The following is a 20,725-nucleotide window of genomic DNA, read 5'->3' as shown; positions in this document are numbered from 1 at the left end:
GGAGCTTCTTTGATTTCAGCAGTGTCATGATATTCCTGCCTCAATGATATTGACATAATTCTATTTTATGGAAAAGCAAAAGTATTATAGATACAACTTACAAATAGCATTCAAACAATCAAAAGGAATTTTTAAGAGTTGAATTATTACTTGCATGTCAGAGTTGGAAGGAGTGATTTTGTCATGGAGAAAGTTGCATGATCAAATCATCAATGTAATGTGCTATCCTTTCAAAGCTTCTCTTAGTAATGTCGGGAGTTCAAATTGGACAAAGGCTGAAGAGTATGATCTTTCAGATACAGTCATCCGCTCTTATCGTGGGAGATTGAATGACCTACTAAACATAATCTTAAATCTCTAGGTCATCTCCTACTAAAACTATAAGGTTTGCATAATCAGACCAAATGTTATAGATATAGATATAGATAGATAGATATAGATAAAAGACGCAGAACAAAATGTTGTTAAGATCGCATTGATGAGCGATCCGGAAAAAACCATCAAGCATGAGGGCTTCTCCCATAAGGTTTGTTATTTTTCAAGATATGACATTTAACTCCAACGACCAATTATTCCAAATCCGTTACTTATACCAGATTTATATTGTCTCGAAAAAGAGAAAAAAAAGAAGGTAAAGCTACTTATTAATTTGGAGGAACCTCTCGTGGCGGCAGTAATAGGGATAGCAATGAAGACGGATAAAGTGGATATGGCAGTGACGATGACAGTGGTAACAATAGTAATGGGTGTGTGCAGTGGCTACCAAGGAAGACATCAAGAGACTTGAAGTTCTCATATATCGTCTTCATTTTGATATTAGAATATCCAACAATATTAAGATAGATGATGCTTCTTTCCCACTTCGACTAGTTTGTCTTTTTCCAATGGAAAAGGTTCAAAATTGCCCCTCGACTATAGGACAGGTTTACCCTAGGTTAGAAGTTGATATCATTTGTGCCCCTGTCGTGACCTAAAGGGGTCATTTCTACCCTCCTTCACTAGCAGACACAATTTTTGAATTTTTTATTTCAAGAAAAGATATTTTTCTCTTTTTCAAAATCCACCAGGCACAACCCGCTCCCGTCCCCGCCCTCACCCCATTTTTTTTTTGCCCTTGAACAATACGAAATGGGACAATTATACCCCTCCCCAGACCCTTATTTTAGTTTTTTTTTATAATTTTTTTTTCCTCTTCATAAAAAGTTTACCAAAGAGGCCCTATATACCAAGAAATCATTTTTTAACTTCCACTAGTGTTATGTATGGAGTTTTCTTTTGAGTTACTTTCTTTCTATAAAAATCAAGAGAAAAAATGTCAATCAATAGAAAATAAGTCAAAGCATGCATGGTGTAAGTACAATTTTACTAGAGGTTCACTTGAATATGAAAGTTTCATGATAGTGTACTATATTTGTACATTTGTAGGTGGATGTAAGTGTATTTTTATTATCATGTGTTATTTTATTTGAAAAACTTTTCTGTGATCTTTAGGAGGTTTTGGGTGAGGTTCTTTGATGGAGGTTGAAAGAAGGGGAAGACGAAAGAGAAAGACAATGAAGGGGAGAAAAATAAAAAACACAATTAAAATAAGGGATCGGGGAGGGGTATAATTGTCCTATTTCAAATCTAGGAAAAAAAAAGGGAAGGGGGGGGGGGGGAGGGGGGAGGAGGGAGGGGCGTGTCAGGTGGATTTTAAAAAGAGAAAAAAAATTGAGATAAAAAAAATAAAATTGCGTCCGTTTAACGAAGGAGGATAGAAATGACCCCCTTAGGTCACGACAGGGGCACAAATGATGCCAACTTTTAACGGAGGGTAAACTTGTCCTATTTCGGACAGTCGACCCCCTTAGGTCACTACAGGGGCACAAATGATGCCAACTTTTAACGGAGGGTAAACTTGTCCTATTTCGGACAGTCGAGGGGCAGTTTTGAACCGTTTCCGTTTTTTCTTTAATTTTTTTTTTGTACTAGCATAAATTTATGTTTAATTTCTTAGTTTTTCCCTGTAATGACTTAGTATGGGTCATTTATCTTTAAATTTTTTATGTTTCGAATTTATTATTGTTGTTCTATGTCTTTTATATTATTTTTAATATTTTTAACGAATGAGAACCTTTCCACATATCTTTTAAATTTAACTGTTTTAAATTTAAGTGGGCTTTAAAAGAAGAACTTGATAAACTTGTTGACTAGGTTGTATTTATTTATTCATTAAATATAATATTCATCCAAATACGAGAGATCCACAAAGAATATAATATTCAGCCAAAACAGAGATCAATCGATACAATACTAATATTCAATTACTATATAGAGAAGCTCACCCGAAAATTGTTCTCGGCGAGAACACAAGTATGTCAAAAAGTCGTAAGTTCGTAAGAATATACAAAGAACTAGATAGTAGTTACGCAACCATAGAATCAGTAGAACCTCCTTCATCATTGCTAGCATTGGTTATCTGAAAACTCAACTGGTGTGGGGTTGGGTCGTCAAGACCATTATCCAACTGGTGCTCTTCAAGGTGAAGAGACCATCAGAAAACAGAATGGCATATAGCACACTAAAAGAAGCTTTTCTTATGAACGTCTTGGTTATGACTATTGATGGGATTAAGGGAGCCAAATTCTCTCCTTAATAGGGATAACACACAAAAATCTCAGCTGATGGTAGTAGTGGAAAGAGAATTTTAGGTAGTGCTGGATGAGGAATTTCAGGCGGTTGTGGTGAACTATTTGAGCTGGTGGCGGAGGAATAATTAGACAAGCTTGAACTGGTGGTAGGGGAATAGTTTGAGCTGGAGGTGAGCTATTTGTGACTATTCATAATCATCTAGTTAGACAAGCATACAACGCAAGCAACTCCGACATCACAAAGAAAAAATAAAGGGTAAAAGATTATTCAATATTTAATTTGGCTCTGATACTGGTAAAATCTAAATATTCTACACGAGCCTTAAATAAGTAGTCCAAAAGCTATCATGCATCTCTTTGAAAAATCTTATATAATAATACACTTGTTATAAAAATAAAATAAAAATAATAAAACAAAGAGATTGACAAGAATACGAAAGAAAGAGAGATGAATCCTTATTATATCTTCAAGTGTGTCATAAGAAAAAGTTAGAACACATAGTTGAAAAAACTCTTTCTTCCAAGATGCTCTATGCGCACATTAGTTAAACGTACGCCGAGCTCGTAACCATGGCGAGAGGAAGAGGTAGAGGAAGGGGAAGACCTCGGAAATATCCATTAGCAGCACTAGAAGCGTTATTAACTACGAATCAACCATTAATAGAGAAAAATCCTCCATTAACCACTCCACCAGCTTCACTTCAGAGTTCAGCTCAAAATTCAGATCTCAGTAAAGGAACATCTGCATGTGCAATTGGAACAACTTCAAGCCAATCAAACGTAGCTAAGAAGCTAGATTTGACGATTACATCTCCTAAAGAAGTAGTTTCAGCAGGGATGGATGTGCAATCCAATAGAACAGTAATTACACAGATTCCAATCCAGATACAGAGTGACCTAGCTGATAAAGAGGATGTTCCGGTAATGAGGAATGATCAAAAAGAAAATGCTAAGGCCCCATGGACAACACTCTTCCAGAAGAACAGATTTGCTTCTAATGGTATGTCACTCTCATACATACCACCATTGTTAGTAGATGGTGAACCTGTGGTCCAATTAGACAAGGTAGAGGTGGAAGAAGAATCTAAATGGAAATGTGCTTTGATAGCATATATCTTAGGAGATGGACTGGGGTATAATGCGATGAAAAGATATATTAGTATTCACTGGTCTCATGTTCCAGAACCTGACCTATTTTACCATGAGGAAGGCTACTATATAATCAGGTTTAAGAATATGGATGATGCTCATAAAATCCTTTGCCCTGGACCTTATTCCATAGCTATTAAACCTATCATTCTAAAGCCATGGACCTTGGATTTTGATTTTACAGAGGAATTTCCTACTTCCACTCCTTTGTGGGCTAAATTCTCTAAATTGCCTATGTCATGTTGGGGTGTGGGATCCTTAAGCAGAATAGCAAGTGTGATTGGGAAGCCTATATTTACTGATGAATGTACAATAAAACAAACTAGAATCTCATATGCAGGATGCTTATTGAGGTTAATGTTACTAAGGAACTACCAAGTGAAGTGTGGGTGATGGAACCAAATGGGAAAAAGTTCCTACAGAGAGTAACATATGACTGAAAACCTACTTACTGTGAGAAGTGCTTAATAGTGGGACACAGATGCTCAACTCAGATCAAGACTGGTATTCAAGTGCCTCCTAAGAAGGGTAGAGTTACTCAAGAGTGGAGAACTAAAGTACCAGCTCCTGCTAACCAAGTAGAGTCTGCGCAGATTCAAAAGCAGGAAGGCCAACAAGATACTAGTACCAAGATAAATGAAATTCAGCAGACTAAGGAGAAGACTCAGCCAAAGGACGATCATAATAATGTAGGAAAGGAAGATAAAGGGAAAGCAATACAGAGTCCAGAGCTGAACATTGTAAACTTTCCTCCATTAACACCTATTCCTGTTAGCAATCGATTTGAGCCAGTGTCTAATAGCAAGCATGACATTCCACCTAGTGATAAAGGTGGAACAAGTAATCAATGATGAAGTGGTTATTCTGGAACATCAGGGGTGTAAAAGATATAAGTAAAAGGAAGTTAGAGAATATATTAGAAGTAATAAAATAAAGTTGGTAGGACTAGTGGAAACCAAAGTTAAAGAAGAAAATGCTCAAAAAATATCAAGGTATATTACATCTGGCTGGGATATATTGACTAACTACAGAGAAGCTAAGAATGGTAGAGTGTGGCTGTTATGGGACACTAATTACCTCATGGTTACTAGAGTCAAAGATGACCCTCAAATGATCCACTCTCTAGTACAAAGTAGAAAGGGGGATATTAAATGTTATCTGACTGTTGTCTATGGATTTAATGGGCTGGAACAAAGAAGAGAATTGTGGAAGAATCTTCAACAAATTGCTACAACTATTATTGGCCCATGGTTAGTAGCAAGTGATTTTAATGATGTGTTGTATGCTAGTGATCGACTGTCTTGTATCCCAGTTAGCTTTGCAGAAACTCAGGACTTCAGCTCATGTCTGCAGCAAACAACTTTATTTGAACTACCTTGGCAGGGTGAATATTACATTTGGACAAACAGGCAACCTGGAGTTGATAAGGTTAGTAGCAGAATTAATAGAGTTTTTGGGAATTATGAATGGATGATGAACTTGAATCATGTGGAGACAATTTATGATCTTCCTCAAATATCAGATCATGCCCCTATGATGTTAACTCTAGCAAGCTCATTTTGGACTGGGAAAGTACCATTTCGATTCTTCAATGCATGGACTAATCACTAGGAATTTACTCAAATAGTGACTGAAGTGTGGAATACAAAGAACTCTACTGGTACTATAAAATCTGTATGGTATGCATTGAAGGCATTGAAAGCTCCCTTAAAAGCTTTGGCTGTTAAGGAGTTTAAAGGAATTAATCTGAGAATTGAAGCAGCTAGAATGGACCTTAAAGATATACAAGAACAACTCTCCAACAAGTACTCAGACAGTCTGTTGAAAAGGGAGAAGGAGACTCTACTTAACTTAGAGAACTGGTCTATGATTGAAGAGAATATCCTGAAGCAGAAGGCAAGAGCTAAATGGATCCAACTAGGAGATGCTAATACCAAATATTTTACAGCTGTTGTGAAAGATATATCACAAAGGAAACAGATCAATGAAATCACTACAAGATGTGGAGATAGAGTTACTGATCCTGAAGGCATTAAAGAAGAGATATTGGATTTCTACAAGTCTCTTATGGGCTCAACAGCAAGATCACTTCAAGCCATAAACAGAATGTACATGTCCAATGGTCCCAGATTAACTCAACAACAAAGAAGAGATCTATGTGCAGATATTACTGATCAGGAAATTCTGGAGAGCCTCAAAGCTATTGGAGATGATAAGGCACCTGGTATTGATGGCTACAATGCTGTCTTCTTCAAGAAATCATGGAGCATTATCAGTAAGCAAGTTACAGATGCTATTAGGGAATTCTTCCTAATTTCTAAGATGTATAAGCCAATCAACTGCTCCACCATCACTCTAGTTCCTAAAGTTGCTAAACCTACTACAATCAAAGAATATAGGCCAATTGCATGTTGTACAGTGTTATATAAAATGATCTCAAAGGTTCTAGCTGCTAGACTTCAAAAGATCATGGCATATATAATCTCTGAATCTCAAGCTGGTTTTGTTCCTGGTAGGAAAATTGCAGATAATGTCATTTTGGCCCATGAATTAGTAAAGTCATATACTAGCGCCCAAATTTCTCCCAGGTGCATGATTAAAATAGACCTCCAAAAGGCTTATGACTCAGTGGAATGGATATTTTTACAACAGGTGATGGAAGAGATTGGTTTTCCTGACAAATTTATAAAGTGGATCATGGAATGTATCAAAACAGTTAGCTACACTGTGCTTATTAATGGAGAAACTACTAAACCTTTTGAAGCTGCTAAGGGTCTTAGACAAGGAGACCCTATCTCACCTTTCTTGTTTGCTATTGTTATGGAGTACTTGAGCAGATCATTCATTGAAATAGGAAAGGACATGCTGTTTCAATATCATCCCAGGTGCAAAAAATTGGGCATAACTCACCTGAGTTTTGCTGATGATCTTCTTCTTTTTTCCATAGGTGATCTTACTTCTATTTCCACCCTGTACCAATACTTCTCTCAGTTCTCAAAGGCATCTGGATTACAAGCTAATATGAGTAAAAGCTCAGTGTATTTTGGGGGAGTGAATCAGGATGTTAAGCAGCAAAATTTGAACTATCTTGGATTTGTACAAGGGGAGTTGCCTTTTAAATACTTAGGCATTCCTTTGTCTTCCAAGAAAATTGCATTGATCCGATGGCAGCCCTTAATTGATAGAATCACAGGAAAGATTTCATCTTAGACTGCAAAAAAGCTCTCTTATGCTGGTCGAATACAGTTAGTCAAATCTGTCATTTTTGGTATTCAAGCATATTGGGCTCAGCTGTTTATTCTACCTACTAAAGTGTTAAAGATGATAGATGTTATGTGTAGTACATATGGTCAGGTAGTAATACTATTACCAGAAAGAGCTATGTGGCATGGGACAAAATGTGTACTCCAAAATCGACTGGAGGTATGAATATCATTAATCTGATGCTCTGGAACAAGGCTGCAATTGCTAAAGTCTGCTGGGATTTAGCTCATAAAGAAGACAAGCTGTGGATTAGGTGGATCAATGCCTACTATATCAAGCATCAACAGATTCAGACCATGCCTATCCCAAAGCAAGCTAATTGGATGGTCCGAAGAATAATAGCTTCCAGAGATGTCCTGCAACAAATTCAATGCACAGGGGATGACAAAGAGACTATCAGACATACCTATCTACAACTACTGGGAGACTTACCAAGAGTGAATTGGAAGAGCTTAGTATTTTAGAATTCTGCTCGACCAAAGGCTATTTTTAGTCTATGGTTAATGTTACATGGGAGATTACCTACCAAGGATAGAGTAGCAAGCTGGGGAATGAACATTGATCAAAGTTGTGTATTATGCCAGGGACAATTAGAAACAAGAGATCATTTGTTTTTACATTGTTCTTATACAACAGAATTATGGAGTAGAATATGGAAATGGATTCAGGAAGATAAAAGGAACTACAACAATTGGCAACATCATCTTCAATGGATCATCAAGAAAGCAAAAGGAAAATCTAACCAGGCCAACATCTTCAGATTGGTATTCACAGAAGCATCATATGCATTATGGCTGGAAAGAAATAATCGTATCTTTGAAAAAAGATATCGTCATTGTGAAAGTATAGTTCGAGAGATAGCCTATATTTGTAATGTTAGAGTTGAGCCTAAAGCTAGAATCCAATTACAGAAATACTTATTAGTATAGAGAGTAGTAGCTTGTACAGTCCTTTTGAGTAGATTAATGTATAGTGATTTAGTTGAGATAGGCAGCAGAGTATGATGCTGACTATAGTTTTGTAATGATCTCACTTTGATGATTAATACAAAGAAAGTTAATTACCAAAAAAAAGAAAAAGTTAGAACACCTTTTATAAGATGAAAAATTATCTATGAGTCACAATATTATTTTATATAAGGTGCATGCATAAGTAAATCGGATCAAATAATTGTGTGACCCATTACAAACTTATTTTTAGTTTTATAATCTCCTCTCTTTTTTACACACGAAAAATTTATTTTTACCCATAAGAGATCTATCTTTTACATAAGAGATCTATAAAAGATACTTTCTTAATTTCAATATTGTAAAAAACATGAAAGCCTATTTCCTCAAATAAATCATTTATTGAATGGACAACCATAATATATTAAATTTAACAAAGTGCTACACTACATTATATTATTATCAATTAAGATCATTTGACAAAAAATATTGTACTATTATTTTATTCACCAATATCAAGTTGGATATGAACTCAGTTGCAAAAGTTTTTTGTTAACAAACAATTATTGTTGAAATTTCTGTCAAGCGTCACTAATAGAACAATTTTTTGAATCGAAAATTTTAGATTGTTCAAACAGAAAAAATCTCATCTGAAGGACCAGGAAAAAAAGAGAGGACATATGATAGAGATATTAAACTCAAACTTATTTTATGAGAGACTCTGACAAATATCACATGTATATTGTTTTTTCAAAATAAAATGGGGATATTTTTAAAAATAGCCAGATTTACAACTGGTCGTTCAAAAATAGCCCAATTTCAAAAGTAATCGGAATTTAGCCACTTTTTATGTAAAGATAAATCTGAGCGAAAACACTGTTCAAAACCCGAAAAATACTCCAGTATATTAAGCTGGAGTTCCAGCATAAGTATACTTGAACTCCAGCATATTATACTGGAGTTTCAGGATAGTATGCTGGAACTCCAGCATAATATGATGGAGTTCCAGCATAAATACACTAGAACTCCAGCATAATATACTGGAGTTCCAGCAAGTATAATGGTCCAGTATAATATACTGGAGTTTGGAGCACCAGTGCTCCAGTCTCCAGTATATTATATTGGAGCCAACAAAGTATACCGGCCCAGCATAATATGCTGGAGTTCATACACAAGTGCACCGAACTCAAGTATATTATGCTGGACCGGTCTTTATTGCAGCAAAACGGTGGCTATTTTTCATTGACTTGGTAAACGCTGGCTATTTTTGATTGACCAGTCCGAAAACCAGCTATACCGTGAAATTTTGGCAATAAAATGCCTTAAATTCAATGGGAAACAGTTTGGGCGGAAAGGACACCAGGTAGCCACTTTTAAGTATATTGTTTAAAATATATCCACAATTTACAATGTATTTAAAAATTAGGCAAGTTTGCTCAAACTTCAGGACACGGCGTGCTAGAGTTTAAACCTCAAAGTTCAAACTTCAGGACATCGTGTCCTAAAGTTCAAAAATTATGTCCAAAATTTCGAATCTTATGTCCTGAGTTTTAAATTAGTAATTTAGAAATTCAGGACACTTAGTCCTAATCAAATTAGCAGCTCAAAAATTCAGGACAATATATTGTAAATTCAGGATACTTAGAGCTTGTTTGGCCAAGTTTCTGGGAGGCCAAAAGTACTTTTTTTCCCCTCAAAAAAGTACTTTTTTAAAATTGAAGTTGTTTGGCCAAGACAGAGAAGTACTTTTGGCCAGCAGCAGAATCAATTTTTCTGCTTTTGGTAAGAAGTAGAAAATTCTAGCTTCTCCAAGAAGCAGAAGCAGAAACAAAAATTAATTCATTCAAGATAAAACTATCCTCACTATAAATTTATATTTTCAAATTATTCCTTATTGATTTAAGTTGTTTTGTTTCTAGTTTTTGCCATTCTTTTACATTTAAAGATATCATATCCATGAATCATACTGTAACTTTCCAAAATTTTTATTGACTTTTTTTTATTTTTTTTATTTTTTCTTTGTGTAATATCTTGTAACTTTCCAAATTATCTTTATCTTTCTCACACTAAAGCAAAATATTTACATCCTTCTTTGGATTATCAATTCTCTTCCTACAAATAGTCATTTATAATTTCTTCTCTTATAGGGTATTAACTCCTGATCTTTAAAACTATTATCAAGTCTAGTTTGTGAAAATTACCTACAAATAGGTAATAAATTTCTAGTTGTATCGCATAATCTATATATTATTAAAATAAGAAGAAAAATCCTCCGCACTAAGCCAAATGATAGCCTCGCAATAGGCCACTTGACAATTCTGGACAAAGTTAGTTAGGGTAGGTGATAATTAGTTTCTTTTTAAATTTAAATTTAAAAAAAATTAAATTATGCATTATGTGTTGTTAATAATTAGTTACTCTTTTTAAATTTGAATTTAAACATACTTAACTATTATTTTTTTACGAAAAATAATATTTTTTTATATATTTAAAATTATTTCTATTTTATGCTCAATGCCATATTTCAAGTTTGACACTCGGAATTATCTTGTTACAACTACCATAGTTATACAAAACTTTATCCGACGAAATTCTTCTACCGATAAGGAATTCAGCTATTATGCTAATGAAGACATTACTGTAGATATTGAGGAAGGAGATAGGCCTTCTGGTATTCCTTTAGAAATGCAAGGCAAGTCTTTACTAATATAGAGGCGTTGTGTGACAGAATTAAAGATGAAATGTTATCATGTGTGAGTGACTTTACTTATTATTTCATGGTTGATTATCAATACATAGTAATTTATGGAATAGACTTCTAATTCATACTGAATGACGTATCTTGATTACTCAAATCATCATGTAAACAATAAGTAATTATACTAGATAACATTATATGCTTTGGTACAATTATATATGTTATATTGATTTAAATCTTTAATATGTATGTTTACTTTATATTTATATTTTAATAAAATCCAAAATCAAAGATAACAAAAGTCTTTTACGATAAATATTTAAGTACATTTTTCTCTTTAAAATAATTATAAGATTTTGATACTAAACTTTTTGGTAATTTGACACTCAAAAGTACTTTTTAGAAAGACCGGCCAAACACAATTTGTTTACCAAATGTTGAAAAAAAGTACTTCTTAAATGAATTGGCCAAACACAATTTTTTTTTCTTCAAAAGTACTTTTGGATAAAGCACTTCTATAAAAAAGTACTTTTCAAAATAAACAGTTTTTGGCAGCTTTGCCAATCGGACTCTTAGTCTTGAAATTTACTGAATTGGTTAATCTTTAAATATATTATAAATTGTAAATATATTTTAAATAACGGGCTTAAAAGTTACTATTGTTGCACTTCGCCCCCAGTTTGGGCCTCGATTTGTAGAAGATGCCGGGCCTTGCCCCAAATGTAGATCCGCCCGGTACATCAGCTACTCCCAACTTTAGCCCTTAAACATCCGATTCTGATCGCAACATCCGCGATTACTATAGCAGAAGTTCAGAGGAAGAGGAACAAGAGTTTGCTCCAATGGCGTCAGGATGGGGAATAACAGGGAACAAAGGGCGATGCTATGATTTCTGGATGGACTTCAGTGAGTGTATGTCTCGATGCAGGGAACCCAAAGACTGTTCCCTTCTTAGAGAAGACTACTTCGAGTGCCTTCATCATTCAAAAGAGGTACATTTCCAGTTGTTCCCACTTTTATTTTTTTCGATTCGATTCCGATCTTTTAGGTACTTTCACTTTTTATTAAATCGCCCTTCTCCTGAAGATTTAAATTAGTCAGTGGTTCCTTGTACCGTGAATAATTCTTCCTGTGCCGTGTTTTAGGATTGTTAGGGTTTTAGAAATTTGATATCTTAAGAGCTGAATTGGTGCATAAATATTTGTTAGAGTTATGGATTTTGTCATTTCCTCCGTCAACGTTAGATGCATGTTATAAGCTGAATTTGGTGGGTGCTTGGGATATCAAATACAGTAATAAATGCCGTATAGAATATGTATGAAGGCGCAGTTACACGTGTGAGAACTGTAGAATGAGACATAGAGGAGTTATGTATAACCATGTGTTTACACGAGAAATCTGTCTTGAGATCTTACTTGTTTGCTCTAGTTATGGATGAGTTAGCCAATAGTATACAAGATGAGGTTCCATCTATCTTCATATGACATTTCATTAATTGACGAAGCAAGCGACAATGTTAATTGATTGCGGGAACTGTGGAGAAGCACTCTGGAAAGTAGGTTTGTGGAAGTAAAATAGAATTAAGAATATATGCAGGCAACACTGAAAGTTCAACCTCCATAAGAAGAACAATGTTATAGTGGGATTGGATGAGATTGTGATTCCTAATACATAAGAATGACATGATAGATGAAGATGTAGGACATATAATGAAAATAGGATGGTTAATGAGGAGGAGATGCTACGTGATTGCTATGTGATAAAAGGACACCTAAAAAGTCAAGGGGGAACTTCTATAGAACGATTGTGGGACCAAAAATATTACTTCATATATGGTAAGATAGATATAAGATGGCTGCCCGATCCCAATGTACTAAGCTCCCGCTATGCGCGGGGTCCAGAGAAGGCCGGACCACATGAGGTCTTATGTACGCAACCTTACTTTGCATTTTTGTAAGAGGCTTTCTCCTCATATGGTAAAATAGATATGCTGTTACAAAATTGGTCAACATTAGAAACGACACATTAGAAGGATAGTTTTAGTGCTACTCATTGACAAAACAAGGAAAGCTAAAAAAATGATACATTAGAAAGATAGGATTTTAGAAACTTGATATGGTATAAGCTGAATTGGTGAATTAATATTTAGTAGAATTTCATTATCATGTATGTTATAAGCTGAATTGGTGAATAAATATTTAGTAGAATTTGATTTCATGTTCTGTGGAGTTTCCAGTAAAAGATTCTCAGCTTTGTATCCCATCGAAGTATGAATTTTGTCATTTTCTCCAACTACATTAGATGACATGAGGTTATAAGCTGAATGGGGTGCTTGAGATATCTAATAAATAGCATAATGGATATGTATGAGGGGGAAATACCAAGTGTGAGAACTGTAGGAGGAGATACAAAGGAGTTCTCCATAACCGTGCGTTTACACTAGAAATCGATCTTGAGATCTTACTTGTTTACTCTAGTTATTAATGAGTTAGCCAATACTATACAAGATGAGATCTTGAGATTTTGTTAATGACAAAGCAAATGAAAGTGTTAATTAATAGCAAGAACAATGGAAAAGTATTCTGAAAAGCAAGGTTTTGTAGAAGTAAAACATAATAGATGCTAACAAAACTATGCTCCCATAAGAACAAAAGTAGAGTGGATTGGATAAGACTGTGGTTCCTAAATGAAAAAAATTCAGATATTTGAGTCCAGTCTTACACGAGAATGATATGATAGATGAAGACGTAACACATAATTAAAATAGGATGGTTGTAGTGGAGGAGGTGGTACATGATTGCTATGTTGTGGGAAGATACTAACTTTTATAGAACAGTTGTGAGACCAACCTCTAAGTCCTTCCTCAAAAGATAATGTTGAGCCTCTAAGTCTCAGCATATTGACAAGCTAAGTAACATAGAAATGTAGATGTATGGATATGCGATCATACAAAATTGGATTAGTAACGCGCATTAGAGATAGTTCAAGCAGCACACAGAGACATAAAATGAGAAAAAAATTGCTGGGATGGGTTTTCCATCCATACTGTAGATCTTCAAATACACTAGTCCAATTACACTACAAAGGTGTTAAAATGAGATGAGATAGGCATAAAATCACATGGTGTAAAATTATCTTAAAAGATCTACAAATTTGTAGAACCAAACCAATACAAATTTAGCTAAAAATAGAATAGAATGGAAGTAAAGGATCCGTACAAGTGATATTAACTAGGTGTGTTAAAATTAGCTGATTGGTGTTACATCTACATTAGGTTTGGACAGAGATAAGTGCGAGATGTAAAGAACCTCTAATTTGCCTAAAGCCGAATTACTCGCCAGTATTGAAATGAAATTGACATGAATAGATATATGAAGGATTTATATTGTCAGTCCATCTAGTTTGTAATTGAGGCTTAGTTGTTTGATTGATTGATCTGCTTTAATGACTTTGACAAGAGTTCTTTAGATTACCAGTGGTTCTCTCATTCTTTGTAAAAGAGATGCAGATTTCAGTCTTTTGTCTATTTCTAGAGTTATACATGGACGTACCTCTTTGATTAGTCTTATTTAGGCTCTCTTGAATGATTTATTAGAGAAGGCATGAATGCAAAGGCACTTCTAGTTCTATGAGCTGGAAATGGTCTAATTGGGGCTAGCTGATTTACAAGGGCTAAACTGGAACATCTGTAATAAAGCACCCCCTGTGTGCATCAACTTCTGTCCTTTATCTGTAGAAAAGATTACACACAATGACATAAGCTAATTGTTTGAGCCCCAGAAAGAGATTATGCTTGATTGATTCAGCTACTCTCTCCTCTTATCTCATTATGTCTCTTTCATTAATTCACGTCCTTGTTGCTCTCTGCATTTTTATCTATTCTTCTTACAAGCATTGTTGTTTTGTCTCTTAAAAGTGCCTCCCATATTTTTTTCCCTAAGTTGGGGGCTTGAGGTTAGGAGTTTTATGATCCTGCAGAGACGTATAAGCCTCCTTAATTGATTGAGAGAGAAAGATTAGGATTTGGTGGAATTAATAGGAAAGAATCTTGGCTGTTTGTAGATGTCCAATAAAGCAGCAAACCCTCCTTCCCGTTTTCGTGTTGGGAGTACAGATATTAGTGGTGCAAGCACTTTTCCAAGTTAAGCTACTGCAAGAGATTATCCATGTCAAGGAAACTATGCTTTCTTAGGCCTCATTTGTTTGCACTTAACATAGGTCTTAATTTTAATCATTCAGATCTCAGAAATTAAGTGTCTTTGTTTTTAAAGTCTGAATCTTTATTATTTAGATCTTAATCATTAAGTGTGTGTTTTTTTTACTTCACAACCACTTAATGGGTCTGTATGATCAGGATCTATAACAAAGACTTAATTTCATTAAGATGCTATCATCCACATTTATTATTAATTGTCGCCACTATCAACTATCACCATGTCACCCACCACCACCATCACCACCATACTCAATCATAGCCGCCACCATTATCGACAACCACCACCCACCATCCCCATGACCCCTACCACCATCATTTTGAACCACAACCACAAACTCATCCACCTGAACTACCGCAAATAACCACCCCATCACCCTCAACAACCATAGCCGACACTGCCCACCATTATAAACTACCACCATCTTCCTCAATCACAACCAAAACCACCATCACCACCCGCCATTATTAATTATTACCACCTACCACCACCAACCTCAACCATAATAGCTATCATTACCAATCACCACTAGCTACTACCCGGAACCACGATCATCAACCAAAACCAGCACCAACCATCGCCTCTTGTAGGCATTCACAAGCACAACCGTTAGCCATCACCACCACTAGCTATCATATTTTAAAAAATATATATTTTATATTTTAGTTATAGTGTTTACCGATAGGCTTAGTAGCGTGCATGTCCCTTCATATTCTTAGATTTTTATTACGATATGTGATTTTGTTCGCCTCAGGTATTGTATTCCCTGTTGCTATTATTTGATACTACTTATACTTTATCTCTCCCTTTTTCTCTTCCATCTTTCTTCCTTCCTTGTTTCCCTCTTCCTCTTCTTGCCCTTCCTGAGCCGAGGTCTATTGGAAACAGCCTCTCTACCTGCTTTAGGTAGGGGTAAGGTCTGCCTACAGACTACCCTCCCCAGACCCCACATGTTGGGATCAAACTGGGTTTGATGTTATTGTTATTTATTGTGTTTATTAATTTTCAAATAAAGATAAATTCTATACATTCTAAAAAACAAACAGTCTTAATCATTTAATATTCAGATCTTGATACACATCGTAATATTCAGATGTGTATTGAGATTCAGACATCTTAATCTTAATGCACATCTTGATATTCATATATGTATTCAGATTCATACGTCTTAATCTTTAAGAAAATAAATGAGGCCTTGGACTCAATTGCACTAGTCGGGTGGGAAAGGTACTTTATACTACTTTTAATGGTGCCAAATAAATTATAATATCTTTGATCAAGATCAATATTTGTTAATCGCTGAGCCGTAAGCAATCGTGTGTAGAAAAACTTTTGCATCTAACATGAAACTCCCATCCCCCAAAAGAACAAAAAAGGGAAAAGAGTGATAGACTTATTTAATACTTTTCTGGATAAGGACATGTGATAAAATTATTGAATAATCTCAACGGATATGACTGCTAAACTGAAAGTGACATCTTTTTCCCTGTTTATACCATCCTCCTCTCCTGTCTTTGGCAATCGGAGACATGAGTTTGCAGAGTCCTCTTCTTTTGACTAGTGAAGATGTTTCTGGTCTAATGCACTTGCATCTTGAATCGGAGGGATGCAAGTAGCGAATGCTCCACATATATGGACTTTTTTTGGGGAAAATTTTATGCATTGCTATCTGTCCATGTTGCTTTTAATTAGGTCGAATTTGGTAGGCAAAGTGTCCATTTGGTGTCAGGAGTAGCCCATGCATGTTGAAAGCATAAAATATAAAAAGGAAACAAATGTGTCTGTCATTTTCTGAGGTGTGCTGGTGACTTATAGTGTCTGACTAAAATAGGTTTAATTAGGTATCATGTCTGTGCTCCCTAGTCCTCTACTAATCTACTGGCTTATGTCAGACTCCAATATGTTAGTTTAACTTCACTCTTCGTGTGTTGTAGCCTTGTAGGTCAACCTTCTGTCAGTTTCTTTGGATCCTTTGCAGCTCTTAATTATACTTAGATGTCCAGACTACTAGCATACTAGTCTACTGTCCTGTATATGTTAGAGGTTAATGTGTTCACTTCCGGGACATTGCTTCTTCCCAGCTCTCATAATGTTCCTCAGTGTTAACCATGCCTCTAATGCTATTAGAACTTATTAAATTTGATTGATTTTCCTTCTGATTTAGTAAAAAAATAAGCACCAGTCAGCCCTTTAATCTTTTGGCTTCCAAGTTGTAGATTCAGGAAATCCTTAAATTTTTCTAAATGGAAGGAATTCTACTCCTTTTACTTTTATGTTTAGCTGTATTTTATGGTAGATCAAACAACAAAGCAACAGAGCTTAGATTCTTTGATATATGTAACGAATCAAGATCAGGAGATGTTGAAACCTTGGAGGTGCATTAGCTAATAAGGTTCTTGATCAAACAGCACAAGTGGTGTATCAGTGCCCTAAGCTAGTTAATTTTCAGAAACAGACTCTGAAAACTCTTTACTGCTGGCGGGTGTCTATGTTTAAAAGTGTAGTTTTCTGAACTCAGTTATGGCTCAGCCTGGTTTAGTCGCACAGGAATAACGAGAAGAAGAGATATGGTTATCTCCCATTTATTAAAATAAAAGGATATATGTTCATCTCTCTTCACCTTCCTCTTGCTCGTAGCTGTAAATGACTGGCTCCTTTAAAATCTTTTTTTTTTTTTAAGTAATAGAGAATTTTATAATCCTTTTTAATCCTTTTTTTTATTTTTGACGTGGCAGAAGTCGGAATTTTCTAGGTCAAAAACACTTAGAAAATGATGAGTTAAGTATATTCGTAATATATTCTGGTACTTTTCACTATACTCCTTACTTACAGGGTTGTTTCCTTTACTGCAGTATCGACGTAGGAACCGAATCTACAAAGAGGAGCAGCGCCAGTTAAGAGCTGCTTCACAAAAGAAAAAAGAAGGTGGAGATGGTGGTGGTGGTCATCACTGACGTTGGTTGTGAAAACGTGGTTTTATCAACTAAAAGGCGTGGAAGTAACTGTATGTCGTTTTGAACTTTGAAATAAAGAGTTAACTCAGTTGCATTTAATGTGAGCTGGATAATTGAAATGGCTCTGTTCAGTTTCTTTCTCAATGTGGCCTTTGTTTTGTTGGTGATATGCAACATATGTTCAAGGGCACATTTGCGTCCTACCATTGGCACTGGAATATGATATCAGTTCTTTCTTGGAAATTTGGACTCATTAAATGGAATGATCGTTTTCTTCAAGTTATTATGTAGGATATAAATTTCACAAAGATCCAATCTGGAGCCTGGGTCATGAATATATAGGAAAAAACAAGAATGGAAAGAGCTAAGATTTTGCTAAATGCTCTGTGAACCAAAATCACTCAACTCGAACGTTTTGCCTCTCCATTAATTTTGTCCCTTAGAATACTTCTTACTTAAACTAATTTGTTTAGTAAGTTGATCTCTATATAGTGTCATCTATCACATGTTATTTTGCGTAATAATGGAATCATAATTTGCATGCGCATTAGTTAGCCTTTTTCTTTTTATGTGCGCGCATGAATTCTTATTCACATATGGTCAACAAATCATCAAGTAAATAACCTAATATATAGAATGATGTACCCTTTTACCTTTAAAAAATGAACTTTGACACTAAGTTCAACTTAGTAAGTGGTTGGTTTTTATTAGTCTAAACTCCATGTTATTGGTGGACAATTGATGGGTGCAACAAAAACTACCAAACCTAGTATACAACAACTAGCTAGCCTTGTTCAACTACTGAAGAAACTTTCACATGATGTTGTAAGCTTTACTTATATAAATAAACTACAAAATATAAACAGATTAACACACACACACACACACACACAGAGAGTACTCCTTGCATGCATGAACACTATGGCTTGGATGAATAATTGCAGTACAATCCATAGTACAAGAGTCTGCCCAATCTTCCCTTCCGATGCTATAAAAAGCTTTAGATCCATCAATGGAGTCTACTATAATATTGGAGATTATGAATATTGGCAGGGTAGAAGGGCATTTCTCACTAGCTACAATTTTACTCGAAAGAATAGTTCCAAGGAAAGGTTGAAGAAGTTCTTCAAAAGAGTTAGTAAGATGGCCATGTCTGTATATTTTGGAGTTATTGAAGAGTTTTCAAAAAGGAAAATTAGTATTAAGGTTTACAAGTTGACATTGGTTTGGCCAAGACTTTTTATTGCCAGATGCTATGTGCCTTGTCCCTATAAATACTAAATACTCGTACACTTGATGTTATCCAAAGGTCGAGAAAGTTATCTGAATCCACATATAGAAAACAAACTCGCATTATGTAATATGTAATATGCTGAAATATTGTCCTTTTTACTTTTCACGTGAGGCAAAATTTCATATGCAATGTTTAATTATAGCTTGATTTTCAACTTATTGCTTGCATTGTTGTGCTTGGTGTTTACCCTCAAATTCGGATAACAATTAAACTTATATTGTAGTTTTAAGAATATGTGTTTTCGTCCAATACCAATTGATAAGCAAGAAAATAAATGAATAAATTAGAGAGTAAAATAAATCAAACCAGTATGTTAACTAGGTCTCGACCTTGACTTGAGATAGTCTCGAGGTGGGATAGTAAGAATAGTAAATGATAAAGCAGCTCTGATGAACAGTAAGTGAAATAGCAGGAAAGCAATGAGTGTATATATTCTTATCAGTGAACAATGATGATTACAAATGAATAAGATCTCTCTTTATATAATAGAGAAGTCCTAAATAAGGTACACTTCTAATTTTAGTAGGAACCCATATTAACATCTAATTAACCGCCGTGGATTGATCCGTTCCGAGATTCACGCCACGATCCTTGACCAATCGCGGATATCTCGCCTTTTCCGTTATCAAGACCGATGTCACTCGGAGTCTGTCTCTCTCTGGCCGCGATTGATGTCGACCTCGGTCCGAAAAGAGGCTTCGATTCCGAACTCGACGTCCTAGCTCCTTGACGCGACATTCCCACCTCGACCAAAGAATGAAATCGGGTAGCCCTGATTTCTACCATATACAGATAGTCCCCTCGTTTCTTAGAATAAAATGATAAGAAACGAGAGCCTCGATTTTCTGGAGACCCCAATAATGATGTCACCCCGTGACATAAGCGATTGAGGTGATCGAAACATCCCGTCGGTACAGTTCCCCAAACCATTAATGCTTGCCAGTGGACGGTCAGCCACTAGCACAAACGAACCGTCTCTATAAATCTATAAATATAGGCTCTTTGATTGAATCAAAATTTTACTTTCACCTCTACCAAGTTTTCTAAGTTTCATACTCTCTCCATCTCCTCTCTTTCACCACCCGTTGAGTCAACTTTGTTAGTATAAAAAATACCAAGTTTCACCTCTTTTCGCTTCCTTCCACCTGAATTAATGACGAAAACCTCAAAAACTGTCCCCCAAAAGGACAATGCCTCTTCATCGCGGCCGGCCGGTGATAAAACGCCGGTGGAGCTACGCATTGAAGATGCATTCTCGGGTCATGCGACCTTTCTTCTGATTTCAAAATTGAAAAGCCCTCTTCGGTCCCTGGCTGCTGTGAGCCCATGTCGAGATACATTTGCTTGATAACTGAAGGCGATCTCGAGCAGGTGAAAAAGGACTGCCACTGGGAAAACGCAGAGGTAGTGGTTCCTACCCCCGAGGAGGATATAACTACTTACGCGGAAGGGTTTCTAAGTGATTACACTTACCCTTTCACGCTGGGTCCCGTCGATCCCGTTATTATCGATTTCTGTCGCCAATACAGAATAACTCTTGGCCAGATACACCCCTTCTTTTGTCACATTGTTATC

General features: G+C 35.6%; 3 protein-coding genes across 3 annotated transcripts; all 3 read left to right on the top strand.

The window, feature by feature from the left end:
* Positions 1–3,200: 3,200 nt before the first annotated feature.
* On the top strand, positions 3,201–6,989 carry LOC109214193. The gene is made up of 4 exons (XM_019378093.1): positions 3,201–4,086; positions 4,251–4,619; positions 4,723–5,207; positions 5,472–6,989. The coding sequence occupies exons 1-4, from the start codon at positions 3,201–3,203 to the stop codon at positions 6,987–6,989; spliced, it is 3,258 nt and encodes a 1,085-aa protein (XP_019233638.1).
* A 188-nt stretch (positions 6,990–7,177) lies between these two features.
* On the top strand, positions 7,178–7,892 carry LOC109214192. The gene is made up of 2 exons (XM_019378092.1): positions 7,178–7,480; positions 7,680–7,892. Exons 1-2 carry the CDS (start codon positions 7,178–7,180, stop codon positions 7,890–7,892), a joined length of 516 nt encoding a protein of 171 aa, XP_019233637.1.
* Positions 7,893–11,410: 3,518 nt separating this feature from the next.
* On the top strand, positions 11,411–18,135 carry LOC109214198 (NADH dehydrogenase [ubiquinone] iron-sulfur protein 5-B). Its single transcript, XM_019378098.1, has 2 exons — positions 11,411–11,680; positions 17,755–18,135. Exons 1-2 carry the CDS (start codon positions 11,531–11,533, stop codon positions 17,854–17,856), a joined length of 252 nt encoding a protein of 83 aa, XP_019233643.1. The 5' UTR covers positions 11,411–11,530; the 3' UTR covers positions 17,857–18,135.
* The last annotated feature ends 2,590 nt before the right edge of the window (positions 18,136–20,725 follow it).

The sequence above is a fragment of the Nicotiana attenuata genome, unplaced genomic scaffold (assembly GCF_001879085.1).
Source record: "Nicotiana attenuata strain UT unplaced genomic scaffold, NIATTr2, whole genome shotgun sequence".
In the NCBI taxonomy this organism is placed as follows: domain Eukaryota; kingdom Viridiplantae; phylum Streptophyta; class Magnoliopsida; order Solanales; family Solanaceae; genus Nicotiana; species Nicotiana attenuata.
Note: the sequence above shows the minus strand (reverse complement) of the source record. Positions and strands in the feature narration are given on the sequence as shown.

Excerpts from the sequence above, each read along its gene's own strand:
- LOC109214193 (XM_019378093.1), top strand. The coding sequence starts at position 3,201 with ATGGCGAGAGGAAGAGGTAGAGGAAGGGGAAGACCTCGGAAATATCCA. Across the intron at positions 4,087-4,250 it reads GCCTATATTTACTGATGAAT|TGGGACACAGATGCTCAACT; the intron begins GTACAATAAAAC and ends AGTGCTTAATAG. Across the intron at positions 5,208-5,471 it reads GGCAACCTGGAGTTGATAAG|GCATTGAAAGCTCCCTTAAA; the intron begins GTTAGTAGCAGA and ends TATGCATTGAAG.
- LOC109214192 (XM_019378092.1), top strand. The coding sequence starts at position 7,178 with ATGTGTACTCCAAAATCGACTGGAGGTATGAATATCATTAATCTGATG. Across the intron at positions 7,481-7,679 it reads TACTGGGAGACTTACCAAGA|AATTATGGAGTAGAATATGG; the intron begins GTGAATTGGAAG and ends CTTATACAACAG.
- LOC109214198 (XM_019378098.1), top strand. The coding sequence starts at position 11,531 with ATGGCGTCAGGATGGGGAATAACAGGGAACAAAGGGCGATGCTATGAT. Across the intron at positions 11,681-17,754 it reads GCCTTCATCATTCAAAAGAG|TATCGACGTAGGAACCGAAT; the intron begins GTACATTTCCAG and ends CCTTTACTGCAG.